At 61.5% G+C, this 19,828-nt stretch overlaps 8 protein-coding genes across 8 annotated transcripts; 4 read left to right on the top strand and 4 right to left on the bottom strand.

Annotated features, from left to right (window-relative positions):
* The first annotated feature begins 118 nt into the window (after positions 1–118).
* Positions 119–1,764, top strand: SDRG_01268 (hypothetical protein). The gene is made up of 7 exons (XM_008606785.1): positions 119–477; positions 519–686; positions 731–1,047; positions 1,101–1,176; positions 1,220–1,303; positions 1,346–1,456; positions 1,502–1,764. The coding sequence occupies exons 1-7, from the start codon at positions 130–132 to the stop codon at positions 1,715–1,717; spliced, it is 1,320 nt and encodes a 439-aa protein (XP_008605007.1). The 5' UTR covers positions 119–129; the 3' UTR covers positions 1,718–1,764.
* SDRG_01269 (hypothetical protein) lies at positions 1,749–3,205 on the bottom strand (the record flags this gene model as incomplete). The annotated part of the gene is made up of 8 exons (XM_008606786.1): positions 1,749–2,334; positions 2,376–2,404; positions 2,448–2,564; positions 2,608–2,706; positions 2,757–2,850; positions 2,895–2,929; positions 2,972–3,096; positions 3,145–3,205. The coding sequence occupies 8 exons, from the start codon at positions 3,203–3,205 to the stop codon at positions 1,749–1,751; spliced, it is 1,146 nt and encodes a 381-aa protein (XP_008605008.1).
* Positions 3,206–3,797: 592 nt separating this feature from the next.
* On the top strand, positions 3,798–4,876 carry SDRG_01270 (hypothetical protein). The gene is made up of 4 exons (XM_008606787.1): positions 3,798–3,959; positions 4,000–4,152; positions 4,195–4,339; positions 4,386–4,876. The coding sequence occupies exons 1-4, from the start codon at positions 3,863–3,865 to the stop codon at positions 4,825–4,827; spliced, it is 837 nt and encodes a 278-aa protein (XP_008605009.1). The 5' UTR covers positions 3,798–3,862; the 3' UTR covers positions 4,828–4,876.
* SDRG_01271 (hypothetical protein) lies at positions 4,867–6,186 on the bottom strand (the record flags this gene model as incomplete). Its single annotated transcript, XM_008606788.1, has 3 exons — positions 4,867–5,110; positions 5,157–5,501; positions 5,546–6,186. The coding sequence occupies 3 exons, from the start codon at positions 6,184–6,186 to the stop codon at positions 4,867–4,869; spliced, it is 1,230 nt and encodes a 409-aa protein (XP_008605010.1).
* Positions 6,187–7,448: 1,262 nt separating this feature from the next.
* SDRG_01272 (hypothetical protein) lies at positions 7,449–8,953 on the top strand. Its single transcript, XM_008606789.1, has 7 exons — positions 7,449–7,579; positions 7,627–7,774; positions 7,825–7,934; positions 7,975–8,254; positions 8,299–8,625; positions 8,670–8,825; positions 8,870–8,953. The coding sequence occupies exons 1-7, from the start codon at positions 7,509–7,511 to the stop codon at positions 8,924–8,926; spliced, it is 1,149 nt and encodes a 382-aa protein (XP_008605011.1). The 5' UTR covers positions 7,449–7,508; the 3' UTR covers positions 8,927–8,953.
* A 35-nt stretch (positions 8,954–8,988) lies between these two features.
* Positions 8,989–12,244, bottom strand: SDRG_01273 (hypothetical protein; the record flags this gene model as incomplete). Its single annotated transcript, XM_008606790.1, has 2 exons — positions 8,989–11,376; positions 11,417–12,244. 2 exons carry the CDS (start codon positions 12,242–12,244, stop codon positions 8,989–8,991), a joined length of 3,216 nt encoding a protein of 1,071 aa, XP_008605012.1.
* A 427-nt stretch (positions 12,245–12,671) lies between these two features.
* Positions 12,672–18,088, top strand: SDRG_01274 (hypothetical protein). The gene has a single exon (XM_008606791.1). It carries the CDS (start codon positions 12,855–12,857, stop codon positions 18,051–18,053), a length of 5,199 nt encoding a protein of 1,732 aa, XP_008605013.1. The 5' UTR covers positions 12,672–12,854; the 3' UTR covers positions 18,054–18,088.
* A 7-nt stretch (positions 18,089–18,095) lies between these two features.
* Positions 18,096–19,784, bottom strand: SDRG_01275 (TKL protein kinase; the record flags this gene model as incomplete). Its single annotated transcript, XM_008606792.1, has 1 exon — positions 18,096–19,784. The coding sequence occupies one exon, from the start codon at positions 19,782–19,784 to the stop codon at positions 18,096–18,098; it is 1,689 nt and encodes a 562-aa protein (XP_008605014.1).
* Between the last annotated feature and the right edge of the window lie 44 nt (positions 19,785–19,828).

Consider the following 19,828-nt stretch of genomic DNA (forward strand, 5'->3'; position numbering starts at 1 on the left):
CGCAAGAAAGCTTGTCGTCCGAGGCTGTGTCGCTGCCACGTGGACACCAAAAGATCGCATCGCCACCAATCACGTGCTGTTATTTCTACGATTTTAGCCAATCACAGCACTTTATAATTCGAAATTGGCATGACCGGCGGCGTCGCGGGTGGCGAGCTGCGCGCAGCGACGGGCAGCATCTACATGCTCGAGCGCGCGTTCGACTCGATGGACGCGCTCACGTCGCTGGACAAGCGCGCAGGCCTCCACGTGATGAACGTACCACTCGGCCACGACGACGACGACGACGAGCGCGACGTCCTTGCGCACCGCCGGTACCATTGGAACCGCAAATGCAGCCTCTCGTTCGTCGAGACCAAGACGTTCATCCCGTACCGCACCATGGCCGAGACGCCTCGGTCGGCCAAGCAGCCCGATGTGTTTGTCTTGCACAACGTCCTCAACTACGTCTTTGTCTACCCGTTCCCGTCGTTTGAGGTGCGAGATTGCACTTTGCAAAGGATGACGCCGCCGCGTAGGCGCCGGTGGACGTGATGCGCTTCAACAGCACGCCCATTTGCCACGACTTTCGCCTTCCGATGCTACCGACGCAGCCCACGAACGTCGTCCTCGCGCTACTCTCGTCCGACATCGTGGTCTTGGACCCGCTCCACGGCCTCGACACCTACTCGCACCACAACCGCGGGGTAATGACTGCTTAAAAGATAGCATTGCTGTACAGACTGCGTAGGGCCAAATCTGTGCCAGCCCCGTGACCACCGTCAAGTGGGTCGGCCAAAGCCACACTGAGTTTGTCGTTGCGCACGAGTCGGGCGACCTCTTCCTGTACGACCATACATGGAGAGACGAGTCAATCGCGAGCCTCGTGAGCGAAGAGAGTCCGGACTTTCCGATTCGGAGCCAGCGCGAAGACCGTGTGAACCCGACGTTGCACTGGAAGGTGTCGGGCTCGGCGATTTATGACGTGGCCTTCTCGCCCCATGGCAAGTACCTTGCGCTTGCGGGTCGGGACGGGTCGCTGACCGTCGTGCAGTTTCACTTGCAGCGGTGCTACTCGCCTATCGTATCTCGGAGCGCCCTCTATTGTATGGCTGCTGTAGGAAAATTGCGCTCATGAAGAGCGTGTTTGGAGCACTCACGACGCTTGCGTGGAGCCCCGACAGCAACTACCTCCTCGTACGACCGTCCAAGGACCAAGAAGCCTCTTATATGTGTTTAGTCGGGCGGCCAAGACGACTGCGTGACGCTCTGGAGTCTTCGCCACAACGCTGCCATCGTTCGCTGCGAAGGTCACCGCTCGTGGGTACGACGCCATCTCGCTCCTCACGGATTGACCACCGTGTAGGTCACGAGTGTTGCATTCGACGAGTGGTTTTGCTCGCCGCAGCACCTGCGCTTCGGCTCGGTCGGCGAAGACGGCATGCTCTGTCTCTGGGACGTGCCCATACTAAGCGACGTACTGCATCCTTCGTCATTGACGCGTGTCGCTAACGAGAGGTAGGTCGACGAGACCTCGGCGGTGGCCTGTCGCATTCTGTCGGCACCGACGCTGACCGCGACGCTCTATGAAGGGCCCGCGACGCACGTGGTTTTTCGAGCCAAATCGATTGCCGTCAGCGCACGCGACGGCGCGGTGCGGGTCTACGCGCGTCCGCCAAACGACTGCTTTCCCGAAGAGATCCTCGCGCAAAACATCCCGTCGTACAGTATCAACTAAGCTCACATTGCTTGCTTATATTGCGAAGACGCTATCTTCGCGCCTGGACGGCAATGGTCGTATGTGGGCGCACGGCAAGCGCATTTCGTCGGTGCACCGATATGTCGGGCGCCGACTGAACGTTGCGTGGGTCCGCCGTGAGCGCTCGGCGCCGCTGTAAGCTTGCGTAGAGCTCACTCGAGCTGTGCATGAGGTCGTGCTTGTGCAGCGACTCGACGCTCGAAAAGTCGGCTTTCACAAATGTCCACTCGGTTGGTGCCGAGTGAATCCGGTTGAGCGCCGGCGACGACCGAAAGTGATCCGCAAGCGACGGCGTCGGCTTGGGCTTCTTCTTGACCCACGTGCCGCCGCCGTGGCGCACGGGGGTGAACGCGGGGGGGGCGGGGGCTGGTATCGTTGTGAGGACAACAGGTGTATGCGCCTTGGCGTGGGCTTGCAGCAATCGCGCTTCCACGTTCGCCCGGCGCGTCGCTTGGCGCACTTCTTGCAGCTGGACTTTGAGCAGCTCCATGTGGGCGCGAGCGTCTTTTTTTTGCTGGCCTGCCATCCGCGCCGCGTTCGCGTCCGCCTCCTTTTGGAGCGCGCTCGCCAAGAGCGCTTGAATCTCGGGTGTGAATCTACGTACGTATTGCGGAAGACACTTAAGTAGACAGCGTACGTGGCATTCTCCTCGGCCAGCGACGGAAACTAGAGCACGAAACTGTATATTTTCACGTCCAGGTGCGTGTACCTTGAGGCAACTGGCGCGTCGCCGTGGGGCGGCCACGCGGGCCTTGCTGTCCAGCAAGAGCGTCACCAAGTCGGCGCGGCCGAGCCGGGCTGCAAGCAAAAGCGGTGAGACACCGACCTGCAGCATCCGTCGTCACACCATGGCAGAAGTGACTGCGTACCGAGTCGCAAAGGTCGACGTTGGCGCCATTGACGAGGAGCCAGGCGGCAATGTTCAGATAGCCCTTCTGAATCGCTACGTACAAGGGGGTTTGGTGCACCTAGTCTTGCAACCGTTGCGAGATGTCGTCATCGATGTATCGTATAGGACCTTGTTGTACGCGTTGACGTCGCCGCCGTAGAGGAGCACGATCTCCATGGTTGCCACGTGCTTGGGTGTCCCACCCGGCACGTCGGGGCAGCCCCTGATGGTGTTACCTGTCGAGCTATTGCAGGTAAAGGTGCGTACCTTGCGGCGCAGATCATGGGCGTGTCATCGCGTTCCTAGAGCACTTGCATACTTGGGGCGTGGATACCGCTACGTACGTAGGTATCGTCCTCCTCAAAGCACTTTTCATTCGGGTCGCCGCCCTTCTTGAAGTAAATACTCGCGACGTGGTGACGCGCCTTGGCGCACGCGTGGTGAATAATGATAAGCGGGTCCGGAATATCTACGACACCGAGTCGGTCACCAAGGCCTTGTGTGGCCAACGTCGTACCGACGTAGCCCGCCGAGACATCGGTGGGGTCAGTGAAGTAGTCGCTCACGGCAGCCCCCATGAGTCATAAACGTTACGCGCGTACACCTCGAAATAGGCTCTGGCGTTGATTCGCGTGAACGCGACGGCTGCTTGACGTAGCAGACTCACGAGCTCGGCGTATTCTGCTGTTGCCCAATCTCCGCCCAGCGCAATCGAGCAGGCGCAACGGACGCTGGGAGACAGGTCCCGTGGCGCTGGCCTGTGTGCGTGCACTGGTCGCAACGAGTTCAAATGACTGCAACCACGCGCGCTGCAGTCGGAGCGAGTTGGCACTCTTAGAGAAGCTAAAGAGCCTTTCTCGAGGCAGACAAGAAAGCGTGGTGCGCACCGAAGCGGATGCCCCCTGCTAATGCCGACGTCTACTGCCATCGCCGCTACGGCCGGTGGCAGCTACCCAACGCAGTTGACGCGTTTGTCGTGGGTGCATTTGCGGAACAAAATCTATGTTGCCAGTTGTAAACGATAGCACATCAAGCTCAAGTTATTTTCCAAGGTCATGCTGCCCAACTGTCAATATCACAAAAGGCTGAGAACAGCAGTGGATGGTGGCCCACCGAAAAGTACGTTGCGATTGCGATGCAACGGGACGGCCAATGGCATCGTCGCGTAACCGAGCCGGTACGGAGGTTGACCACGCACGTTTGCTTCTGGCGCTCTTGCGAATCCACTTTTCAAAATGGTACGAGTCGACTATGCGCAGTCCCGCGCCTTCCAAGCCGCCTACAAGATCTTCTACCCGCTCTACGAACGCTTCTACGACTGGCACCTTGAAGGTCTCGCCGCACCCAACGTGTCTCCTGTAGCTTCCTCTAGGTCAAGAGAACATCCCCAAGGAAGGTCGTCTTCTCTATGTCGGCTACCACTCGATCCACAACCACGACCTCTTCCCGAGCGCAGCAGGCATCTACGAAGCAACGGGCGACCTCCCGTGTGCTCTCGTGCACACTGTAGTCATGTTTTTCTTGGGTCCTTCACCAGCCGAAGTAATCCGCGCTCATGGTGGCGTAGGTCCATTCCTGCGTATGGTCGGCGGCATCTCCGGCACGCAAGCTAATGCGATTGCCATGTACGACGCCGGGCGCAACTGTATGTGCATCCCAGGCGGCGGCGAAGAAGCGATGCTCGGCTTCGAGTCTGCGTACACACTTCTCTGGTACCATCTCGCGAGCTTGTCCACGCCACATGGCGTGTTGGTGTAGGAAGAGCAGCTCGGGGCGCGACCGCCGCGGCTTTGCAAGGCTTGCGCAGCACGTGGGCGCGACGATCGTGCCGTACGTGACGCGGAACGGCGAAGAAATGTTCTTCAACGTCTTTGGGTACACGTGGAATCTATTGGGACTCTCGCGCGCCTACGCAGCGCTCACGGCGGCGACGCCCATGCCATGGCGCTGGGTTCTGATTCACTTGCGCATGTACGTGTGGTTTGTGGTCTGGACCTTCTGGAGCCTGCCCGTGCCGGTCCGCGCCGGCCTCGTCTTTGGCGAGCCCATCGTGCCGCGCGACGGCGAGTCGGACGCAGAGCTCGCTGAGCGCGCAAAGGCGAGTCTCCAAGCGCTACTCCGCCGCGTCAACCCGGGCGGCGTCAGCTACCGGCGCGGGCTCCTCCAGCGCTACCACGCAATCAAAGCCTACAAGTACTAGTAGACTATTACGGATATATTGACAAACACAGAAAAAAGGTTAGGGCGTAAACCCCCCGAGGAGCGGCGGACGACGAATGTTGTCGTAGCGCGAGTGCGGGTACCACAAGTTGTTGGGTCGGAAATCCATGTCTTCTTTGCCGACCAGCGACGCGTACGTCGTAAGCAGTGACGCGCTCGAGCCCGCTGCCGCGTCACCGGATGCCTCCCAGAACATGAGCCCGCCAAGGCGATGGGCCTGCATGTACGCCACCTTGGCCGCGACAGACTTAGGGTCGTCGTACCTATCCGGGGTAGGGTTACTTTCGGGGGTAGGGTTACGAAATGTACACGAGAACGGTGTGCGTGGTCGCATTGTACGCATACGTGGCCTGCGCCACCGCATCAAACGTGGGCGACGCATGCCGAGCAATGTCCTTGTAGTCCCAGAGCCCGTCGGGGGCGTGGGAGCCGGACGTTGGCGGCGCAAACGGGGCGAAGAGCCCCCGCGTCCGCTCAAACGACTTGCCGTAGAGAGGGACGCCCATGACAAGCTTCTCAGATGGGCATCCGCGCGTCAAGTAGTACTGAACCGCACTGCTCACAGAGCTGCGAAGGCCGTCGGGTGCGTGCGGGTTGGGGAAGAGGTTGCTGTGGTACCCGGCTCGGCGGCTCCACGCACCGGTATACTCGTACCTACAGTCGTAAGCGTCAGCAAGACGGCGTCCAGGTAATCGTACGTCATGAGATTGAGAAAGTCGACGTGGCTGCAAATGGCTGCCATGGACTCCTTACCCCAGTTGGCGGGAAACCCCGGTGCGGCGATACTGAGCTCGGTGCGGAACGGGAGCGCATGAAGGGCGGCGCGCATGTCGGCCAGAAGCGTCGCAAAATGCGGCAGCTGCGCTAACGTCGGGTACTCCCAGTCAAGATCGATAAAGTCGAGGCCGAGGTCCTCGAGCAGCGCGACGGCGTTGGCGACAAAGGTCGCACGGAGGCTCGGCGAAGCTGCGATCGTCGGGAACGGACCGCTGCCGCTCCAGCCGCCAAACGAGAGACCAAACTTGGTTCCACGGAACGCGCGTTTGTACTTGTTGGCTTGGCCAAAGCAGCCCTGGACGGCGCCGATGCCCAAGTCGCGCCCGTAGACGCGCTGGGTCGCCGCAAACTCGTCTAGAAAAGTGATCGAGCCGTCGACTTGGGGCATCGCGAACGCGTAATTGACGTGCGTGATGCGCGACCAGTCGAGATTGGCGATGTGGAAGTCGCGGTAGATGCCCCACTCGAGAAAGTAGACCACATTGCGGTACGCGTGCAGACTCGACGCGGGCGGAATGGCGAGCGCAAGCAGCAGCAGGACTGTGCGTACGACTCGATGCATGCTGGGCAGTTGCGCAATAATGGCTGGCGCTGCGTTTGCAGTGGGTGCCAGTGTAGTACCCTGTAGATCGGTCGGTCCACGCTAATAGCACCAGTCGTTCGGCTTGACACGCGACCGACGGACTTCGAACTTCGGTTCAACGACGACGATACAATTGCCAGCGTCTACGTTGTAGTCGAAGGGAATCGAGTGCGAGGCCTGCAGCGAGGCGGGTTGGTGGTGACATGCCAATGAGCCTCTCCACTTGCGAATATCTTGGTGTGTTCCTGAAGCCGCCCACACGTTTTGTCAATGAGCCATCTGGTTGTGCTCGAAGTTTACGACCGCGCTTCGAGATGTCGCCAACACAGTACACGGAGGGCCAGGCGACGGGGACGTCGTTGCGTGATTTCTGTCGCTTGGCACATTTGGTCCTTTGCCGACTTGAGTGCAGTGTACACGAATATGATATCATGTACCTTGCGTCTGCTGTGGTGTCGCGCTTTGTTGTTGTTGTTGGACTGGGTCTATTGAGATATTATTTCCTACAGGTTTTTCTGTTTTGTTTACACGGTGCGTTGAGAGGCGGGCGTCTTTTGGCGAGAGTGCGTATTTTTGGTGATTTGTTGTGGGAGGTTTTCCTTCGAGGCTAAGTGAGTAACGACGCCCGCTTGGCCAATCCCGAACGGGTTACGGCACGGCGGTTCTTCCGATTGGGTACACCGCGCAGAGGCAGGAGGTCGGCCAATTGAATTTGCATGCGCGCAGCTGGATTTGAACCCGTTCGAGCTCGAATTTAAGTGGAACGCCTCGACCACTACACCAGGGGCCGACCCCCCGGCGGTTTGTACTTTGGCGGCTCGGTCGTTACGCACCTTGCAGCGATGATAGGGCCAGTCGTCGTCGTCATGGCGTGGATCGCGTGGATCGCGATGGCCGTGCCCCCGCAGGCAAATGAGCTGTCGTAAATTGTGGGGCTTGCCACGAGTTGGAGGTCTTCTAGATGTCGGCATATATCTCTATCGACATGTGCTCAGATCGTTCAGCTCGAGACAGTCAGCCATGAGCTACCGCCCTCAAGTGGCGACTACACTTGCCACCGCTTGGAGAGACAATGGCAAATAGGACGCTTGAGACTGCATGAGGTCTTTGAGCTGCATCATCGACCCTGCACATTGCTGCCGGCTGTGCATTGGCAGCCCATCATGTTGAAGTTGCGATCTTGGTTGGGCATCCGGATACAAACCGGACATGAAACATCGAAGAGGCCAAGCGCGAACTTCGAAGAAGAAGACGCGGAGCTCGAAGATTCCGGCGGTGACCCACTCGAGAAGACCATCATCATGTCGCTCGGCCTCAAGTCGACGGACCCGGAGAGCCAAGTGCTCTACGTGAGCTTCAACCAAGACGCGACGTGCGCTATGCTCCTGCGCCATCTCCTCATGACGACGGCGTGCGTAGGTGCATCAGCGTCGGGACGCGCCAGGGCTTCTTCGTCTACAGCTGCGAGCCCTTTGGCCGTTCGTTCCACGAGGCCTCGGGGGGCATTGGCATTGCGCAGATGCTCTTCAGCACGAGCCTCGTGGTGCTCGTGGGCGCCGGCGAACAAGTCTGTATTGCATGCTGCGTCGACTTGCAGGGCTAACGTACCTCGTGTAGCCGGCCTTTTCGCCTCGACGCCTTCGCGTCTGGAACACGAAAACGAGCGCCGCGATCTGCGACCTCAACTTTGTCACAGCGGTGCTCAGCGTGCAGCTCAACCGCCAGCGGTACGCTGCCTAAGCGGCGGTGAAGCTCATGCCACGCTAGGCTCGTCGTCGTGCTCGAGCGCAAGATCTACATCTTTGACATCAACTCGATGCAGGTGCTCAACACGCTCGACACGGCGCCAAACCCAAAGGCGCTCTGCGTCCTCTCGCCCGGCGACAATGGCCATCTCGCCTTCCCGACGGGCACCGTCCCGGGCGAGATCGTCCTGTACGACGCCAACAACCTCAGCGTCCTCAATGCAGTCCAAGCGCACCGTGGGACGCCGGTCGCGCTTGCCTTCAACAGCACTGGCACGCTCCTCGCAACCGCGTCCGACACGGTATTCCGCTTGCTTGCTTTTCCGCCCTTTATTGGCTATATGAGGGCACCATTCTGCGCGTCTTTGATGTGCCGAGCGGCAAGAAGAAGGCGACGTTCCGACGTGGCTCGTACCCGGCGCAGATCTACTGCCTCGCGTTCAACGCCGCGTCGACGCTGCTTTGCTGCTCGGGCGACACGGGCACCGTCCACATCTTCTCGCTGACTGAGACGTCGTCGCGGTCGGGCTCGTTTGTCACGTTTGCGTCCATTCCGCCGTCGCTCAACCCGCTCGCCGAGGCAAAGGCGTCCGACGCCGTCCTCGGCGCCGTCGGCTCGTACATCCCGTCGTCCATGTCGCGCATTGCCGAGGGCACGCGGGACTTTGCCTTTGTACTTCGCCCGCTTCCAAGCTAGGACAGCTCACATGGTTGTAGGCGCGACTGCGCACGGCGCGCGTGCCCAACCTCTGCGCGATCCATGGGCCGAGCGAAGGCAGCTCCAAAGCTCAGCTCTTGGTCGCGACGATCGATGGCTACTTCTACCAGTACGCATTTGACGTGCATGTTGGCGGCGAGTGCGCCCTCGAGCGCGTACGTCCAAGTCCCTCTCCTTCTGCGATGATAGCATATGCTAGGAAAACATCCTACGCGACTCGTCCTCGGAGGAAATCACAGCCGCGTACCTTACCTAAGAAGATACGACATTTGGTGTTGCCTGATTGCCCTTTGACTACAAGGGCCTATGCCCTTCGGACTACCTACCAGGAACCTTGGCGGGGGCGTCGGCGTCGGTGCACACATCGCTCGCGTCCTCTTCGCTGGCCAGAGACTGAAATGCCTCGATGACCTGGGGAGGGTCGTCGTCCTTGGCGACCTTGGCATCACTCGTCTTGAGCGCCACCTTGTCGGCCATATCGTCCAGCCCGACATCTCGGAGACCGCTAAGGAGCGCTTCGAGTCGCAGATCGGCGTCGTCTTCGTTTTCGAGCAAATGCAGCGCTTCGTCCGAGAAGCCGAGTCCTTTGAGCTGCTGCAAGACGCGCGCAAAGGCTTGGGCCGTCGGCGTCGTCTCGTCCGACGCTGTCTCTTCCTCTTCGGGCGCCGTGGCGTCCACGAGCGCAATCGTCCACGCCGAGACGCCGGTTGCGTCGCTCGTCTTGAGCGCGAGGTGGAGGCCCCAGCCGTGCGGCCCCACGACTTTGAGGTCGTAGCGCGACCCGACAACGTACGGGAAGTCGTCGTCGTCGCGGGGCACAATGTGGTGCTCGAGCGAAACGCGGGTGTGGGGTCGGCGGAGTCGCGCCTCGGCCGTCTGCGCCACCATGACGATGGGCACCGAGATCGGGGTTTCATCCTGCGCCGCATCGGACGTCGACGACCGCGCCATGATCATGAGGTCCTCGGCCGCGTCGGTGTTGACGATGATGACGGCACTCGCCCCCGCGTCCATGCCGCGGCGCGCCTTGTCGTCAAAGTAGCAGTCGCCGCGCTGGACGAGCACGATCGCGCCAGGGTCGACAGCGTCCATGGCCGCACACGCACGCAGAGGCGAGGCGAGTTCCACCGACCGCTTCTCGACAAAAACAGACGACCCTTCGGTCTTGGTCGGACCAAAGAGCGCGCCGGAACACGTGATCGTGTCGATCAGGACGTCGTCAGCGTCGTACACGAGCAGTCGACAGCGCGTCGTCACGTCCGTCTCAAAGTTGTGGATGCGAAAGTCGGCGAGCGGCGTCGGCTCGGGCGAGTGGAACTCGACGACGATCTTAGGGTCGCCGAGGTTGGTGACCTTGAGCGCATCGCCGGGAAACCGAGCGCTGCGGGCGCGAAAGCCGCCGACGAGCTGATCGATGACAAAGTCGCCGAGCGCGTCGCCACCGTGCAAGACGCGGGGCGCCGTCGCCTTGGCCGAGTTCTTCTTACTCGCCTTGGCTGCGGCCCGACGGGGCGCGTCGCACCGGGGCTTCATCTTGACAAACGCATCCTGGTACGAGGCGTCAAACGAGACGGACGCGTAGAACGGGAGGCGCGGACACGTGAGCGCTTGGCGGGGCGCACGCGGGGCGCCGTTCGGTGGCCAAATGGCTGCGACTTGGGCCGAGGAAAGCACAGGGAACGGGTGCGCCTCGGTCGTAAAGACGTAGTTGCCTCGTCGAAGCAAATTGTTGTCGTCAAAGAGCAGGTAGAGGTACTTGCACGTTTCCGAGAGGAAGAAGGAGGGCATGTCGTCCTCCTGGGCGCGCGACTCGACGTCCGCGATCGACGCGTAGCCGCACGTGGTTTTGGAGAAGCGCTCGATGGACGCGACGAACGCCGCGCCGGCCTTGCGCCACGAGTCGTCGCGCGTCGCTGCGTGCATGTAGAACGTCGACTCGATGAGCTCGGGCCGCAGCGGGTACCGGTTGCTCGAGGCTTTTTTGGGGCGCCACCGACCCACGTCAAACTGCTCGGGGAGGAAGCCGTACTTGTGCCACACCTGGTAGTAGGCGTTGAGGCTCTTGGCGCTCGTCTCAAAGTCCCCGAGGAGTGTCTGCATGCCCGGCCAGAACGCGACGAGGTTGTCAAAGACAATGGCGGCGCCGCCCGTGCAGCCGTCCCACATGGAGACGTCGCCGTACCAGTCGCCGTGCTTGTTGTGCTCCATGACGTTCGAGTAGACTTCCTCGAACATACCGAGCGACTCGGCGTCGCCAAAGAGGACGTACATCTTGAGAAGGTACTCGTAAAAGCTGTCGGAATTGGAGCCTGGGCCGCTAATCGTCTCGGTCCAGTCGCCCGAGTCGACGTCAATGTGCTTGCCGAGGAGCCCGACGCTCGACTTGCGCTCGAACAGCGCCCGCACGGCTTTTCGAGCCGCGAGCGCGTACACCGGGTTGCCCGTCAAAACACTCAGCATTGTAAACTCCATCGTGAGTGAGCCAGCGCCGGCCGTGGAGGCCACGGTTGTCTCGCCCCGGGGCACGCCATAACGCAAATTGACCGTCCCGTACGGAATGCCCGTCTTGGTCACAAATGCTGGGAGAAGCCGGTCGGCAAGGTCAATTGCCAAGCGCAGGAGCCCGTCGTCGTACGCGCTTGCTTCATAGATGCCGAGCGACGCGTCGACTGCAAACATGTGGGCCGAGAGGAGCCCGCCGAGGACCTAGACCGTATCAGCGCCTCAACCAATATTGATGACGCACCCGAATCGTGGTCTCAAAGACCGAGACTTCGGTGTTGAGGTCAAAGCTGGCCCCCGACAGCACGAGGCGCACTGCGCGGCGAAATTCTTCAAAGTCGCCAAAGACCACCAGTGTGTCGAGCGTGTCGATCAGCGTCAGCATTGGGATCTTCCCGAGCTCGAACGTGTCGCCCTTGCACGAGATCGGGCGGAGGTTGTCGAGCGGGAACGCGTGCTCCATGTAGTTGTTGTACGCGTGGTAGAACATGGTCTTGACAGTCGCTCGGAGCCGCTTGGTGTCGTCGCTGCTCTCGTCTTGGGCCTGCAATTTGGTCGCACACGCCAACGGCGTGCACACGCTCAAGAGGTACTCGCACAAGATCGGCTCCGAGACGCTCTCAATGTACGTTTCTGTCGGTCGAAAGCTGCAGCACGAGAAGCGGACCTCGGCGCTGCGGTTGCGCGCGACAGGCGACTGCCGCGACCCGCCATGGCACGCGTCGCCGTTCAAGAACACGTGCGTCACGAACGGCCGGGCGCGCGTGGGCGACGCCTCGCCGTCGGTCGCACCGAAGAAGCGGCCAATGAGATTCACCGAGGCCTCGGCGCCCGTGACGCGGTCGATCGCGTACTGTCGCACGTGCTCTTGGTGGCACCACTCGTAGCGCCACCACGAGCCGCTCATGTGGAACGTACGGCAGACGCCGTCGAGGCTCGTACGGTGGTCGCCGTCGGCGCTGGGCCTGGCCAACGGCGGCGCGGTCGTTGCCGACGGCTTCGGGACGTGGGTGAGCGCCTTGGTGCTGAGCGCCACGACCAGCAGCACGAGTAGCGCCGCCCTCCGTTTCATGCTTCGTTGTCGACACTGAGCTTGACGTTCAATGCACCCATATCCGGATATCCGGATATCGGTGCGATCAGATCGCCATGCGGTCGACCGAGTCTAATTGCTGGCGCGTCCGTGGCCAAGTAAGCGTGCGTCCACGTACTCGCTTAGAGCCAACGCGGTAAGCTGATTACACGGCGCTGCTCAAGCGCATGCTAGCTGCCATTCTACTACGCGTCAAGAGCTTCGGGATCGGCACCATGTTGGTCCGATGCATCAGTGGCGGTCGCATCCGAGGCTCCTCGTCGGGGTGTTCTAGGACTGCAGTGGCGTCATCGGCGCGGGCTTGGCTCGTCGCACCAGTCGTGGGTGCATGTCCATAGATAGGTAGCTATGCGTTTCTTCTCGTACATCTGTGCGGCAGTGTACGTCCTACTGGCTGTGCAGGAATTCGTGTCGGAGCGCAGGTCTTGGACAGCGTCGGGTATGAGAACAAGCAGCAACGATCGCTTCAGCCCGTTCGGTCCAACACTTCTGCGCCATTGTCTTCATATCATCGGTTGCGCTTCCGTTTCGGCGCTGATAATAGCTGGCGCGACTGCCTTTTTATCAGTCGCCAACTCACCAGAGCAGCATGCTGTGGTCGCTGGCAGCGCTTCGTCAAACGCGGCTCTATGACGGTGTCGGCCTGACATACGTGGTTGGCTCTGTTTTGCTCGGCCTCGCCGCGCTCTACATGTTGCGCCCGTACATGGAGAACGACTACTTTTGGCCGGGCCTCTTTGCGTCCAACGTCTCGACGCTGGTCGCGACGACGTTCAATTTGGAGCTCACGCTGCTGCCCGTGCAAGCGCCTTCGTCAACGCCGTTGGATCTCATAGCGCGCCACCTCACGTCCTCGGACGAGGCTGGGCAGCTCGCCGCGTACGCGCGCAAGCTCGTGTACGAGGAGCTGACGACCGCTGAGGCCGCGATCGTCGGTCTCCGGCGCCTCGAGACGCAAAACATCATCTTTATGGTGGCGCAGTACTGCTGGGTCGACTTTGAGAAGCGCTGGGTCATGGCCCACACGGCGGCGCGGGCAGCGCGCTGCTGGGCGCGCGATGTTAACAACGGCGCCGTGTACTTGGAGTCGGTCGCGCGCAACACGCCGTTCCGCCGCTGGGTCGAGAGCACGCAAGGCATGTTTGACGTGCGCATCGGCAACGCAGTCCGCAGCGTGAGTCCTATGGACGGTCCAACGTGGCTCGACACGATGCTCGACCGCAAGTGGAGCACGCTCGATGAAGAAGTCGGCGTCTGGGCAGACGCGGGCGTGACTAGATTTGCACTCCAGTACGCCAACCAATTCCAGATCGGCATTGACGAGACGATCACGATCCAAAATGCACTCGGCCTCTCGTCCACCTTTCGGCTCAAGTCGCTCGCGGCGTGGCACCGCGATGCGCTCTGGACGACCGACTACATGTATGCCGGGCTCCAAAATGACTTCAACGCCATTGGCGCCAACCAGAGCCTCGTGCTCAACTCGACGCTCTTCTTTGGCGCGTTTGACCCGACGCAGCTCGAGTACTACAACCTCGGGTACCCACTCGCGCCCGTGTACGCCGCCGCGCACGACGCCCTGGGCTTCCTTGCCAACATTGATCTGCGCTGGGTGCCACTGCCGAAGGACCTCAACCTTGCCGTCCAGCGCTTTCGCGCGCTCGTCTTGCACGCGCTGGAGACAACACCGGCCTTTGCGACTGCATTCGCAGCGATCCCGAGCCTCACGCTGCACCCGACACCGCCGCAATGGACCAAGACCTCGCTGCGCTTCTACGGCGGCAGTCCCATGTGCGGGTATGTGAGCGCCACGGACTTTGTCCAAGAGTCGTTTGGCTTTGACGATGCGTGCGGCACCCAGCGCCGCCTCAGCGTGGGACTGACGCCCATGAGTGCGCTCTTCGCAACTGCTTTGACTGCCACGACTGCGCAGCCGATTTGCGCCCTTGCGCTGCCCGACGAACAGGCACTGTGCTACGACCTTCTACGGGCTGCGACTGCCGCCAAGACAATCCTCGGTTCATTACCCAACGACCTGCAAGCGTCCAGTGCTTTGACGCTGGACATTCGCCTCTTGCAGTTTGTGCAAGATGGAGCCAACCCACTCCACCTCCAGACACAAGCCATTTTGGAGCCGTCGTGGGCCTTCTTTGGCCATGGGATGCTGTACGACTGGGCCATGAACCAGCGCGAAGTCGTCTCGTTCGAAGGCGACGTCGCCTCGTACACTGTCATGTCATACGCTACGCCCGGCGTCGCGCTCCCCGCACCGCCCGCCACGCTGAGCCTCGGCATGTACATGTGGTACTGTGCTGTGATTGTGTCGGCTGCGATCGCCGGTGTCGGGCTTCTCGTCGTCCTCCTTTTCAGTGTACATCGGCCGCGCGGCAGCGACTGGTTCGTCTTCAACCGTGTCGTCTCGGCCGTCTGGTCGAACCGATCGCTGCTCCTTACGCGCGCGTTTGCTTGCAGCTTGAGCCTCGGCACGGCCCCCGTCAAGAGCAGCGCGTCACAGCGCCTCGTCGACTCGCACCGGTCGCTGTACGAGTCGAGTCTCTTTGCCGGCGAGTCGGTCTGGATCACGTACGTTGTCCAAGATGTGTTTACGCCACTGACGCTCCACGGCACGCGCACGTACGCTCCGTGGAGCTCCCATCTCGCGTTTCTCATTGTCTTCCTCCTCGACGTCCTATCGCCCGTCAACGTCGACGCGACCTTGCGCCGCGACTGCTACTTGGTCAATATGGACCGCAACGTCTTCTGCAATAGTGGCCACATTGTCCTCGGGTCCTGGCAACGTGTGCTCACCGTGCTCGTCGTCAACGTCGGCGTCGTGCTTGTCGGCATCCTCTTCGAGCGCTGCGTGCTCGCATCGGGCGAGGTACCCGAGCCATCGCTCCTGCTCTCGTCGGCCGCGGTGGCCTACTTGCAGCCACCACCCCCCGAGCAGACGTGGGAAGCGAGCTTGAACCCGGTCACGGCCTTTATGGCGGGCGTCGTCAACATCAAGCAGCTCGGGTGGTTTGACATCAAGCTCTGGCGCTTCATCAACAACGAAAAAACGCGGCTCGCGGCCGCCGATATGTTGCCCCAATCGATCAAGTTGGAGAAGCGGGACGACCAGCGGCAGACGTCGTACCTCTGGAAGGTGCGCGTGCGCTACAACAGCGTCGTCATTGCGGTCGCGCTACTGTTTATGGCCATGACGTTCACGAGCAACATCCTCTATCTCGAGCTCGCGCAGTCGTTTCTGGCCAACGACTTTGGCTGGGAGGGCTTTGCGGCCACGGGCGTGTATGCATTCGTCGCCAACCAGTTCAACGAGCAGCTGCTCTTGCACGGCAACAGCACTCCACTGCCATTTGAAGTGGCGTCTGTCGACTTTAGCGACTGGCGACAGCGCTACAACGACTCGTCCGCGACCATCATCTCGAGCTTTCACGCGCCGCGGCGCCAGCTCTTGGAGCCGTCGATGCCACTCAGCACCTTTGTGGTCGGGCTTCGAAGTCTCAACCCGTGCAAATTACCGTGGATGTCGACGCAGTTGTGCTGGGTCGATTTCGAAAGAACGTGGTCGCTCGCGAGCTCCAGCCGCCGCGTAGCGCGCTGCCAGGCGCAGTACACGACCAACGGCGCCGTGTACCTCGAGACAGCCCTACGCAACATCCCCGATCGCCAAGCGTGGGAGTCGTGCTGGGGGACGTCGTTTGAGATTGGCATAGGCCGCGTCCTGCGAGCGACCAACCACGGCCAGCGCTGGCTGGCCGACACGGCGGCCGTCGCGACCAGCGTCGAGGACGAGGTCGCTTACTGGGAACGCCATGGCATCGCGGCCTTTGCATTTCGGTGGCAAAACTACAAGACACTGGGGCTACTCGACTCGATCGAGGTGACGTCGGCGCTGGGCTACACGCAGCCGCTCGCGATCAGCCACTCGGTCGGGGCGTACCACATGAACACGCAGACGTCACTGCGCTTTTACTGGACGTTTGCGAGCGACCTCTGGGCCATCGCAACGAACGCGACCTTGCTCAGCGGCAAGAGCCTCATCTACGGCGATGCCGACTTTGCCTTTGCCAACGTGAGCAGTCAGAGTGTCTTGCAGCAGAATCTAACCATCATCGCGCCGCTCTCACCAGGGTTGCAGTCGCTCCACGACTCGCTCGGGCCGTTTGGCTCGATCGACATGGTGTTCGTTACGTGCCCCAGCGCACTGCGTACGATGTACGGGCGCTATCTCAGCTCGCTCTCGGCGCTTCTGCTCTCGAATGCGACCGCGCGCACTGCTTTCGCAGAACTGCCGAGCTGGCCATTCGTCCTCCCCGTGCCAACGTCGCTCATGTACAACGCGTCGATCGCGGTCGTTGGCGGCAATATGATGTGCGGCGACGATTGCCCGCCCTACCCCGCCTACTATGGTCTCTACCGCCCGTTTGGGATGACGAACCCGTGTCACGCGATCTTCAGCGACAACATGGCCACGTCCAACGCAGAGCTCATCTTTGCGTTTCTCGGGCTCTATGCCAACCACGCCAACGTTGCGATCGCCGACATTTGCGGCTTGAACGCGGCGGGCTCGGGGTGTCCCGTTGTCTTTGAAAAGTTGTCTCAGTTTGCTATGGACGTCAACGCCACGGCCTTTGCACCCCTCGCGCCGGTCGCCCACGAGCTCCAGCGTCTCGTGCTCGCACCCGAACTCAACGTCTCGGCGGTGCAGTACATTGCGCTCAACGGTGCTGCCGCCGCGTCGCTCTTCACCATCAACCTCCTCGACCCGAGCGATGTGCCGTGGACGTTTTTCGGGTGGTGCTACCTCTTTGAGTGGGTCGCTGGTCATCGGGAAGTCGTGGCATTTCAAGGTGACAGCGGCGCGGTGGCCGCCATCTCGGCCCGCACCGCGCCGCGCACCATGGCGCCCGACCCGAGCGCGATCCCCGTCACGTTTTCATCGCTCTCGCAGGCCGGCAACTTGTACATTTCGTACATTCTCATCTGCATCGCCGGCTCGATCGCGCTCCTCATTCTGACGTCGCCGACGCGGGACGTGGAAGGCATGAACCTCTTTGCGCTCAACCGCATCATCGGCCACGTGTGGGCCGGCCGCACGTTCCTTGTCCTGCGCTCGGTCACCGCCATGTGGATGCTCAACACAAGTCCGTTGAAACTCCTTCAAGTCGATAGCGTCACGCGCCTCGACTCGCCGCCGCTCACGTGGTACATGACGATCCTGGCCGCGTCCGAAGCGTCCTGGCTTGTCTACGTGCTCAACGACGTCTTTAGCTGCATCACGCAGCAGTACACGTCGCTCTACGCTGGCCGGAGCTCGCTCGGTACGACCATTTCCGTCACGATCTGGACGTTCTTGCACCCGCAGCACTACGCCGCCGCGCTGCACCGCCGCTGTGACCTCGTCGACGTCGACTTTGAGCTCCACTGCGTGAGCGGGTCGATCGCGCTCGGCGATCCGCTCCGGCTCGGCGTCCTCTGCGGCATTGCGCTCGCCAACATTATCGTTTGGTACCAACTCGCCAAATGGTATGCGCCGCACCAGCCGTCGGTGCCGATCGAGACGCTCCTGCTCTCGTCGCAGAGCTTTTACCTCATGCACTGGCACGACCGGGAGCGCGACGGCGTCTACTACCTCGACACCATGTCGGCCGTCATGGCCGGTCTCCTCTCGCTCTCGCACAAGAACCGTCGGTATGTCTTTGACGTCAAGGCGTGGCGCCTGCTCGTGCTGCCGCCAGCCTCCGCCATGCCCCACGCCATTCCGCTCTCGCACCACTAGCCGCCATAAATAATAGCACATCATGTTGTATACAGGCGCACGTTAAAGCGGTCGGGTGGTCGTGCTCTTGGTCATCTGACGGAGTCGGTACGCGATCTGCATCGCTGTGGGGCGGCTCGACGCCTCGAAGCGGAGGCACTCGGTCCCGAGCGCGGCGATCTGCTCGGGGCAGTCGTCCGAGAATTTGGGGGCGATCTTGCCGGCCGCCACCATGACGCCGAGCCGCGTGTGCGAGATGAAGCCGTCGCTCGTCACGTTCGAGTACGGAAGGTCCGCCAAGTCGAGCTCGTTCAGGAGCACACCAAACGAGTAGACGTCGGCGCGCTCCGTGTAGTGGCCGCCGAGCATGATCTCGGGTGCGATCCACGCCAGCGTCCCAATCTCGGCCGTCATCGTGTTTTCGTCGCTGAGCTCCCGGCTCGTGCCAAAGTCGGTCAGCTTGGCCTCCCACGCGTCGCCCAAGAGCACGTTGCTGCTCTTGAGGTCGCGGTGGATGATCGGCGGCGACGCCGTGTGGAGATACACGAGCGCCTCGGCCACGTCCGACGCCATCCGGAGCTTCGTGATCGCACTCGAGCCAAACCACGGAATCTGGCGGCGCTCCTTGTCCTCGACGAGCAGATTCCGGACGTTGCCGTTGTGCTGGTACTCGGTGAGCATCTTGAGCTGCAGCAACGTCGTCCACGCAACGCCGACGAAGCGCACAATGTTCGGGTGGTCCAGCTTGGACATGAGCTTGATCTCGCACATAAAGGCTTCCATCGCCTCATGGTTGTTGACTTTCTCGGGCAAGCACTTCTTGACCGCGACCTCTTCGCCCGCAAAGCGCCCGCGGTAGATGACGCCAAAGCCCCCGCGCGCGAGCACGTCAAAGAGCTCGACCTCTTCGTTCGCGACGCGGAAGTTGCTCATCGACTTGTCGAAGCGGATGTCGTAGCCCTCGAGCTGGTTGACCTCGCCGCCGGTGACCACCGGACCCGTTGAGCGCGAGTTTGAATTGCCCACGTCGATCGTCGAGTGGCGCTGCGTGCTCTTCTGCGACGAGCGCGTGTCGACCGATCCGCGGTAGCTCGTGTGCTGAGACTTGCCAGTGTACGGCTGCGAGCGCCGGTCCGTGTAGTACTCGGCCGGCGTCAAGGACGTCCGCGCATCTTCGAGCTCGGCAGCCTTCTTTTGACGGTACAAGACGAACGCGACAAGGGCAACGGCGACGACAAAGACGCCGGCGCCCACAGCCGCGTACGTGATGATGTTGGACGAGTCGTCGGGCTTGTTGGGCGCAGGTGTCTTCGTAGCTACGGACGGATCGCCAGATCCGGAACCAGACGACGTTGACGCATTGGGCGATCGGGTCGGCGCCTTGGTTGACGGCGTCGGGGTCGGCGTCGAACCGCTGGGTGGCGTCTTTGTCGACGTTGTTGGCGTTGCACTCGATGGTGACGGCGCCGGTCCAGGCGCGTCCGTAACCGGTGCTGTCGTTGGCGTTGGTGGTTCCGTTGTCGGGCCCGGCGGCGGTGTCGGCGTCTTTGTCGGTGGCGCCGTCGTCGGCGTCGGAGTTGGCGTCAATGTCGTCGGCGTCGGCGTCGGCGTGAGCGGCTTCGTGATGGGATCTGACGTCGGCGTCGTCGGCGAGGTAGGGACGTCCGTGACCTTGGATCCGTTCTGCAGGCGGAGGCCCGAGGCTGCCTGCAGCGCGAGGAGCAGCAGGACGACGGTTGCTCGTCGACGCATGCTGGTGGCTGGGAAAATAAGCTCGATGAGCGCCTGCCAAGAGC

The sequence above is a fragment of the Saprolegnia diclina genome (assembly GCF_000281045.1).
Source record: "Saprolegnia diclina VS20 unplaced genomic scaffold supercont1.3, whole genome shotgun sequence".
In the NCBI taxonomy this organism is placed as follows: Eukaryota; Oomycota; class Saprolegniomycetes; order Saprolegniales; family Saprolegniaceae; genus Saprolegnia; species Saprolegnia diclina.